The 9,261-nt window shown below is 41.8% G+C and overlaps 1 protein-coding gene across 2 annotated transcripts in view; it reads right to left on the bottom strand.

Moving 5' to 3' along the window:
- The window catches only part of Ndc1 (NDC1 transmembrane nucleoporin), a 63,496-nt gene that overhangs the window by 48,981 nt on the left and 5,254 nt on the right, over nucleotides 1–9,261 (bottom strand). For both annotated transcript variants that reach the window (XM_008833019.2, XM_029563482.1), the window contains exons 3-5: nucleotides 8,395–8,496; nucleotides 5,134–5,308; nucleotides 4,203–4,341 (exon numbers count right to left, since the gene is read on the bottom strand). In XM_008833019.2, coding sequence (XP_008831241.1) covers nucleotides 4,203–4,341; nucleotides 5,134–5,308; nucleotides 8,395–8,496 — 416 coding nt within the window. The remainder of the gene's footprint in view (nucleotides 1–4,202; nucleotides 4,342–5,133; nucleotides 5,309–8,394; nucleotides 8,497–9,261) is intronic.

Raw genomic sequence — 9,261 nt, 5'->3', positions numbered from 1 at the left:
GGGAACTGTGATGGCTCCGAAGCAGATATAAGGGCTTGCTGCCAAGTCTGATGGCCTGAGTTCAATCTCCTGAACTCATGTGGTAGAAGGAGAGAACCGATACCCACAAAGTGTCCTCTGACCACCCCCCACAAACACATATACACATACTACACACAATAAATAATTGTAATAAATATTTTTTAAAAATTTTAAAGTGGGGGCGTGGTGGCACATGCCTTTAATCCCAGCACTCGGGAGGCAGAGGCAGGCAGATCTCTTTGAGTTCAAGGCCAGCCTGGTCAACATAGTGAGTTCCAGGACAGCTGGGGCTACAGAGAGACCCTGTCTCAAAAAGACAAAAAAAAAAAAAAAAAAAAAATTTAAAGTCTAATGTTTTCAGGTGAATCTGGCTGTTAAACCGTCAGCCTGGTCTACGTAGCAAGTTCCAGGCTAGCTAGGGCAACAGGGAAACCCTGTCTCAGAAAATTAAAATAAAAAATAAGGGGGTTGGAGAGATAGCTCAGTGGTTGACAGCAGTGGCTGTTCTTGCAGAGGACCCAGGTTCAGTTCCCAGCACCCACATGGCAGCTAACAACTGTCTGTAATTCCCGTTCCAAGGGATCCAGCACCCTCTTTTGCCCTCTGCAGGCAGTGCACATATGTGGTGTACCTACATATGTGCAGGCAAAACACCCATACACATAAAAAAGATAAAAATAAATACAAAATAATAAATAAGTAAATAAATAAAATAGCTATGCTGGGGATAGTGGTGTACACCTATAATCTAGCACTTCATAGGCAGAGATAGGAGGATGTTCTCAAGGTCACCCTGGTCTACATAGCTGGTTCTAGGTTAGCCCAAGCTACATAGAGAGACCTTGTCTCAAAAATTAAAAAATTTAAAGCTCATGGCCATAATCATCACATCTCCCTATGGAGGTTCAGAGGGGAAGGAATGGGACTGTCTTTGCATATCTAGTTTCAATTCATCCTGCTTTACTCACTAACTCAAAATGCACAGGGGAAGATTGCACACTGTGCATGCAGAGTGCTCCAAGGCCCAAGAAAGGGCTAAGTTTTGGTGTGCTTCTTGCCCCTCTGCCTTTTGGGAAGGCAAGCCTTTCCTGCAATGAAAACAAAGACACAAACCTGACTGATAAGAAGACCCACCACTTCAACTTCTATCACCAAATCCTCACCTCCCTTACGCCACTGTCCTTCAATGCCCAACAAAACCCTGTTCTAACCATCTGCAGAGTAGCACCCACCCAGGCTGACCACTACACACTCATAGCTGCAAGGGATGTCCCAAATATGTATTTTGGCCAAGTGTTTAAAATCACTATTTTAAGCTAGATATGTAGCACATGCCAGTAACTAGCACTTGGAAGGCTGAGGCAGGAGCCAGTCCTCAAGGCCAGCCTGGGTTGCACTGTAATTCTCTGCCTTAAAAAAAAAAAACAAAAAAAAAACAACAACCAAGCAAAAATATTCTGCCGAAGCTAAACCTGAAATGAAAGCTTATCATTGTAGAATAAACTTTCGGGATTCTCAAAAAGAAAAAAGTGCTAAAATTTGGTACTACAAGGTAGAAACAATCATTTATCAGCACTGTTAACTCGTGGACAGTTCCCATGTTCACTATGCATCTGGTTCCAGGAGGTACAACAAAGTACTCAGAGTCTCATTTGTCTCTTTCTCTTTTCTCATTCTATTTATTATGTTAGATCTAAGTTCACATGCCATAGGGAATTTCTGTATGGACTCTTCCTTGTGGCTGGGCATGGTGGCACATGCCTTTAATCCTAGCCCTTGCAAGGCAGAGGCCAGCCTGGTCTACACAGTAAGTGCCAGGACACCTGGGGCTACAGGGAGACCCTGTCTCAAAAAGACCCCCCAAAAAAAAAAAAAAAAAAAAAAAAAGACATCCTACTTTTTTGTCTACTTGTTTGTTTTGGTGTTTTTTTGAGATGGAGTCTCATTGTGCAGTCCCAGCTGGTCTGGAACTCACTATGCAAACCAGGCTGGCCTAGAACTCAGAGATCCACTGGACTATGCCTCACAAGTGCTAGTTTGCCATCCTTGACATCCTACTTTTAATTCCTCTTTATAAACTTGTAAATTGTTCCTAAGCAGGGGGTCTTTTTCATACATTCACAAACCGCGGGGACCTGAGGGTTGGATCCGTTACAGAGACATGATCTCCTTGAAGGACATGTATTTTCACCAGCCCATGCACATAGACACAATGGGTACATGACAAGTTAGGCCAGAAAAGCCTAAAGCTCCATGGTGGACTACATTCTCATCAGGACACATCAACGTTTCATACCTCACTTCCACCCCATCAGATTGGGATCCAGTGGAAGGGGACTGGTTCCAAAGTTTTTGTTTCAGTATCCAGTCCTCAGCCTGCCAGAGCAGGAATAAAGTAGATAAAAACACAACAAGAAACAGCAGAAACAAAGTGATTCAGTTCCAGGTTTTACTCCCACTAGACTGGGTTTTTTCTTTTTTTAGTTTTCAAATGTATTTTGGGAGGTGGGGTACATGTGTGCAACTACAAGTGAACTTGTACCTCAACGCACATTTGGAAGTCAGAGGACAACTTTCAGAAATTGGTTCTCTTCTTCCACCTGAACTTTGTTTCCACCATGGGATCTGGAGGTCAAAACTCAGGTCATCAGGTTTGTTTTCCAATGCTCCTGAACCATCTCACTAATTCCCAGATTAGACATCTAAAAGTCTAACTGAAGGGGCTGGGAAGATGGGTGAGTTGGTAAAGTGCTTGTTCAGATCCCCAACATCCATGTAAAAAGCCAGGAGTGGTAGTGCATGCCTGATATCCTAGCACTAGGGAGACAGAGACAGAGGTTCCCTGGAGCTTGCTGACCAGCTAGTCTTAGCAAATTGGTGAGCTTCTGTCTCAAAACATAAGGTGGAAAGCAACTGAGAAAGATACGCAACATCAACCCTGGCTTTCCCAAGTACACATGCACATACACGTGTGCACATAAAATCTAACTGAAACAGTTTTCGTGATTCCACTCAAACCAGGTGAGAATTCTTTATTTATGCACTCCATGCCATGTTCTGAAAGGGTTTGAGACAGGAACTAACATGTTCTATAATTTCTTGCATCCCCACAAGCTGGTGGCTACACCAAGCACTTCATATGAATGTTGTCATCCTCCTCCCCGAGCCCTGCTATGTCATAGAAAGTGCTACCACCTAACAGGGAAGAAAAGAGGGAAACAGTGTTCTGAGAGTAGAGCAGGGAAGGATAGCTCCGCCTCTCAAAAACATACTGAAGTCTCATGAAGACAAATCTTTCTAAATAGCCTTTTTTTTGCTTTATTTTTATTTTATGTGTATACATGTATTGCCTGTATGTATGGAAGTGCACCCATGCTGTACAATGCCCTTGGAAGCCAGAAGAGGGCGTCAGTTCCCCTGGAACTGGAGTTATGAATGGTTGTTAGCCGTCATGTGGGTGCTAGGATTTGAACCCAGGTCTTCTGCAAGAACAGCTGGTGCTCTTAGCCACTGAGCCATCTCTCTAGCCCCTCCAGATGGCCATTTTAAGGGGAGCTGTCCATAACTACAGCTCCAGGTGAGGGCTCTCTCTTCTGGTCTCCAAAGGCATTGTATGCATTTAAATACACACAGGCAAAACACTCAAACGTAAAATAAAAATAAGCAAAAAAAATTTTTTTTAAAGATTTAAATGGCCTTTTCAAGATTTAAGTCTTAAAGGCTAGGCTTTGTTGTTTTAGTGTTTCTCTGTGTGTGTGTATGATGGGGAGTGGGGGTTGGGGGGGTGGCCACATTCCTGCCAAGATGCTAGTGTGGAGGCCAGAAGACAAGCTTCAGTGTCTGCCCAGCTTTCCACCTTGTTTGACACAGGGTCAACTGTGCATATTCCAGGCTGGCTGGCCCATGAGCTTCTGGGGATTCTTCTGTCTCCACCTCTAACTTCCTGTAGGTGAGCTGGGATTACAGATACTTGTACTACTGAGCCCTAACGTGAGATCTGAACTCAGTTGTCAGGCTTGCATAATAAGCACTTTTACCCTTCTAAGCAATCTCCGCAGTCCTAGTCCTAAATTTTATTGATGAAATCTTGAACTAACTAGATGAGGTTGGTCTTATGTATAATAAGGCAATGTTAATGCTGCCAAATTATGACCTAAGGTAATGCTCAAATGATATCTTACCTGTATGATGGGAAATGGAAGATAGTTCATGTTGTTAACAAAATATAGGAGGCTATAGCTATAGCCTATGAATGCTCCAGCCAGTAGGAAAAAAAGATGATATTCATTCAAGCAGGTCTGTGCAGCAGGGCTATCTAAGCTGAAGGGGGAAAGTTAAGCATTAATTCAAAAGTCAAGAACACATTATCACTGTTTTCAGGCTCAATATTTACCAAAGACAAAATTCTAAGTTAATCACTTAAGAAAGGTCTCAAATTCTAACAAAATGATTTTGCATGAGCAAAAGACTAACAAAACTGTTTTTCCCCTGATGCATGAGAATCTGACTCCAGCTCTGTTTCCTTGGAAATGTGTACAAACAGTAGTAAGTCATGTTGCTTCCAAACTGGGCTGACTGCACCTGGACCACAAGAAACTATAAATAACTTGTGTATACCTAATAGAGGTACCAGGACTTTGGGCTTCTCTGTGTTGTCTCTCCTAACTAGGCACCCCTCTCTGGGACTCTGAATGCTATGACTTTAAGTGCCTAAAAAAGATACCAGATGTGAGGGGCACAGGCCTTTAAGCCAGAGAGTCCCACACCTATCAGATATGGATATTGCTTCCTTCTTCCCATGACACCCATCTGCACTCATGTCCCAATTTCCCTATTGTTCTGAACTCCCAAGCAGCTTACAGCTAACACCTGAATCACTCTCAGAAACCTAAAAGCACATACACAGCACCTTCCACATACAATGCCTTTAAAATTTTGCTAAACTCATCAAACAGACATATAGAAGCAAGACATACAGAACATAGAGAAACAAGAACCTTTTGTAAAAGTCTGGAAAGCAAAGAATGATGATGTATTACTAATCTCCATAGGTAACCTTTGACTTAGCAACTAAACCAAGTTCCTAGAAAGAAAAAACACATACACTATTACCTCTCAGTTCCAGTGCAGGGAGCCACGAGAAAACTGTACTGGCCCTTGGTGAGGACTGCTGCACACCAGGCCATCACCATTCCCATGGCAGCATGCACAAATGAATGCATGAGCTGCTGAGGGTGAAGGAGCCTCCCTATCAGAGCCAGTCTGGAGCCAGGTATGGAGGGCACAACTGCAAAGAAAGCATAGCACCGTAACTTTATGACTGCAGCATGTGAAGTCGGAGGAGCCACGCTTCATCACCCACAAACAAACCCACCAGATGGCAGAGAAGCCCAACCAATGTAAAATACAGTGCAGAAAACTCTTAAGTTAATAACCCTAACTTAAAAAAAAAACAAACTTTAGAAATTAATAAAAAGAGACAGACATATAAGAAAAACCAAAGAATCCAGAGATGAAATCTCTGATGGACATAATTAACATATTCTCTGTCCCTCCCCAAGACCCTGCCCCACTTCTTTTAGTTTTTGAGACAGTCTCATGTTGGCCAGGATGGCCTCAAACTCACTATATACAAAGAATGGCCTTGAACTACTAGTGCCCTCCTGCCTCTGTCTCCTGATTACAGACATGTGTCAGCACACCTGGCCCTTTCATCTTCAAAATTCCTAAGGCTGAGATGGCTCAGCAGTTAAACCCAGATGACTTGGGTTCTGTTCCCAGCACCTACATGGCAACTAACAGCCATCTGTAACTTGTTCCAGGGGATCTGTTACCCTCTTCTAACTTCCACAGGCACTGTATGCATGTGGTACACTATATACATGCAGGCAAAACACTCATATACATAAAATAAGTAAATCCAAAAAAAAATGTTGTTTAAATTTCTTGATAGTTGATAAAATGCCAACTCTGACACTTTCTAAGTGTCTAAGTGCCATGAAAGAATAAACAAAAAATTCTGGAAAATAGTTCCAAGTTATCTTTATTTCAGCATTTAAAACTGTCATTTTATAATCCATCCATGAAAAAGAAGACAAAAACAGCAATATTGAATACTAAAATAAATGCTTGTACAGGGATTACAGATGTGTGTGCCACCACACCCAGCCCTGTATACATTTATTTATTTGGTGTGAGGCAGCACATGTAGAGGTTAGAGGAGCAAGTTCTCTCCTAACACCATGTAGATTCCAGGGCTCAAACTCAGGTTGTCAGGCTTGGAGGCAAGTACCTTGAACCACTGAGCCATCATACTGGCCCCTGTATAAGTATTTTTAAGGACCCAGGACACTGTAAGCAAAAATACTTCACAGATCCTCTGGAGAAAGATGGGACCACATACTGCATGGCACACAGTAAATACATAAAAACTACTCACTGCAGGAATGAGTCAAAGTGATTGACCAGGCTTTAAGAATAACTAGCTAGAGCACCCTCAACTAGTCTATCTACATATAGAAGATGGCCCGGAAGCACAGAAGAGTCAAAGCACACACCTTAAACCAAGGAGGTTTGAATAAAGCAAGAAACCCTCTAGCCAGTAATAAAGCATTAGGCAAGCAAAGAACAGGTGTATCACAATGCCTGGTGAGAATTTAAAACTTTACGTCTTGTTTTTTAAACTATAGAGCTCAGGAGATGGAGAGATGGAAAGATGGCTCAGCAGTTAAGAACGCTTGATCTTCCAGAGGACCTGAGTTCAATTCCAAGCACCCATGTGGTGGCTAACAACTGTCCATAAACTCCAGTTCCAGGGGATCCAACACACTCTTCTGACCTGTACAGGGCATTGCACACATGTGGTGCACTTACATATATGCAGGCAAAACACTCATATCCAAAAAAAAGTAAAAAAAGTATCAGAAAAAAAACTTGTCTTAAGTGAAAAACTCAGGAATCTGAAGGGTCAGGAAGGGTAGGAAATAAACAGAGAAAAATAAACTCTGAAATTGAGGATTCTCCCAAGGCAAAGCCCAATATTAAAAAAAAATAGTAAAAATTGTGCCAGGCATGGTGGCGCACGCCTTTAATCCCAGCACTCAGGAGGCAGAGGCAGGTGGATCTCTGTGAGTTCAAGGCCAGCCTGGTCTACATAGTGAGTTCCAGGACAGCTGGGGTTACAGGGAGACCCTGTCTCAAAAAAACCAAAAAAAAAAAAAAAAAAAAAAAGTAAAAATTCTAAAACCAGGCTGGAGAGGTGGCTCAGCAGTTAAAAGCACTGGCTGCTCTTCAGAAGACCTGGGTTCAAATCCCAGCACCCACATAGCAGCTAAGAACTCCAGTTCCAGGGAATCCAACGCTCTCTTTTGTCCTCTGTGGAAACTGCACGACACAGGTGCACTTGTATACATGCAAGCAATATACTCATAGACATAAAATTAAAATAAATTTTTTAAAAATAATAAAACCAGCCGGGCATGGTGGCACACGCCTTTAATCCCAGCACTCGGGAGGCAGAGGCAGGCGGATCTCTGTGAGTTCAAGGCCAGCCTGGTCTCCATAGTGAATCCAGGCCAGCTAGGGCTACAGGGAGACCCTGTCTCAAAAAGACCAAAAAAAAAAAAGTATAAAACAATAGGCTTTATATTTGGAGAAAACCTTACAAAGCCAGTAGTGACACATGCCTGCAATCCCAGCACTCAGAAGGCTAAGGCAGGAAGACTGTAAATTTGAAGTCAGCCCAGTCTTGATCTCCTACCCTATTTCATAATTCATTTGCTAATCACAGCTTTAACACTAGCTATGAACTACTAAAAGGCTTAAACTTACTTTTTTCGCTTTACCATCTGAACCATTTCGAAATGAGACAGGAGTCTACTCATCCTGCTATGCAGCTATTACTACCATCTCCTGAAACTTTCCATCTTCCCAACTGAAACCTTATCCAACAAGCAACTCCTTTCCTCCTGTAGCCCCTGGAGCCACCATTCCACTTTCTGTCTGTATGAACTTGACTACTGTATACTCTCAGGGTCATATAAGCAGTCTCATACAACATTTGTCATGAAAGGTCTAAATGTCTCCCCAGCAGAGAAACTACCACCAAAATGACCTGTCAAGCAGAACAACTGAATGTCTAACAGAGTATGACTGCATACATTTTAAAATTCTGACAATTTAAAATTTGCTTGTTTTGTTGAGACAGGGTCCAGCTATGTAACCTAAGCTAACCTCAAAAGCACTACACAGCCCTAGCTGGCCTTGAATTTGTGGTGTTCCTCCTACCTCAGCCTCCCAAATGCTAGCTAGCATATGCCACCCACCACACTTGGTACTCAAATTTTTTAAAAAGGTTAAAATTTGGAAACTTACCTGTATAGAATTCCACATTGAAAATACTTATTATTATAATTACCACTGACAGGAGCAGGAGGTAAAAGATTACATGGGAACTATATAAGTCATTGAAAGAATCTAAAACACAAGAGAAATGAATTAGTAGAGTTTATTCAGTCTTGTCATACTCAGCACACTATAATACAACAAAAGTTTGAAATATAACTCTAATTGTTTTTAATTTTGTGTGTGTGTGTGTATCTGCATGAATCTGCGTGAATGTGTGCCTGCGTATGTAGCACAGGACAGAAGAGGGTGTTAAATCTCTCAGAGCTGGACTTATAGGTGGAATACCTGGCTTGTTCTGTGGGTGCTGGGATCTGACCTCTAGTCCTCATGACTGCACAGCAAGTGCCCTTAACCACTGAGCCATCTCTCCAGCTCCCACAGCTATAAATTGAAAAGTCTTGCCTTTTCTTCAAGAATTAACTGTACACTGTTGACAATTCTAATAAGACAGCAACTTAAGAACTCCAAAGTCAGTCATTTAGACTTTGTTCTGGGTACCTGAAATTGGTATTAGAATTTCTTTCAAATGACTTAGATGTTACTAAGAGACAAAATACCTCATGTTTGACATTTCTTCATGTGAATAAATTGAAAAGTCTTGCCTTTTCTTCAAGAATTAACTGTACACTGTTGACAATTCTAATAAGACAGCAACTTAAGAACTCCAAAGTCAGTCATTTAGACTTTGTTCTGGGTACCTGAAATTGGTATTAGAATTTCTTTCAAATGACTTAGATGTTACTAAGAGACAAAATACCTCATGTTTGACATTTCTTCATGTGAAAGAAAACTACCAGTTAGTAACACACCAAGCTTCCTTCCAATATAAACAAT

The sequence above is a fragment of the Nannospalax galili genome, unplaced genomic scaffold (assembly GCF_000622305.1).
Source record: "Nannospalax galili isolate Female #2095 unplaced genomic scaffold, S.galili_v1.0 scaffold356, whole genome shotgun sequence".
Lineage (NCBI taxonomy): Eukaryota > Metazoa > Chordata > Mammalia > Rodentia > Spalacidae > Nannospalax > Nannospalax galili.
The sequence above is the reverse complement of the archived record's forward strand: the minus strand, read 5'-3'. Positions and strand labels throughout refer to the sequence as shown.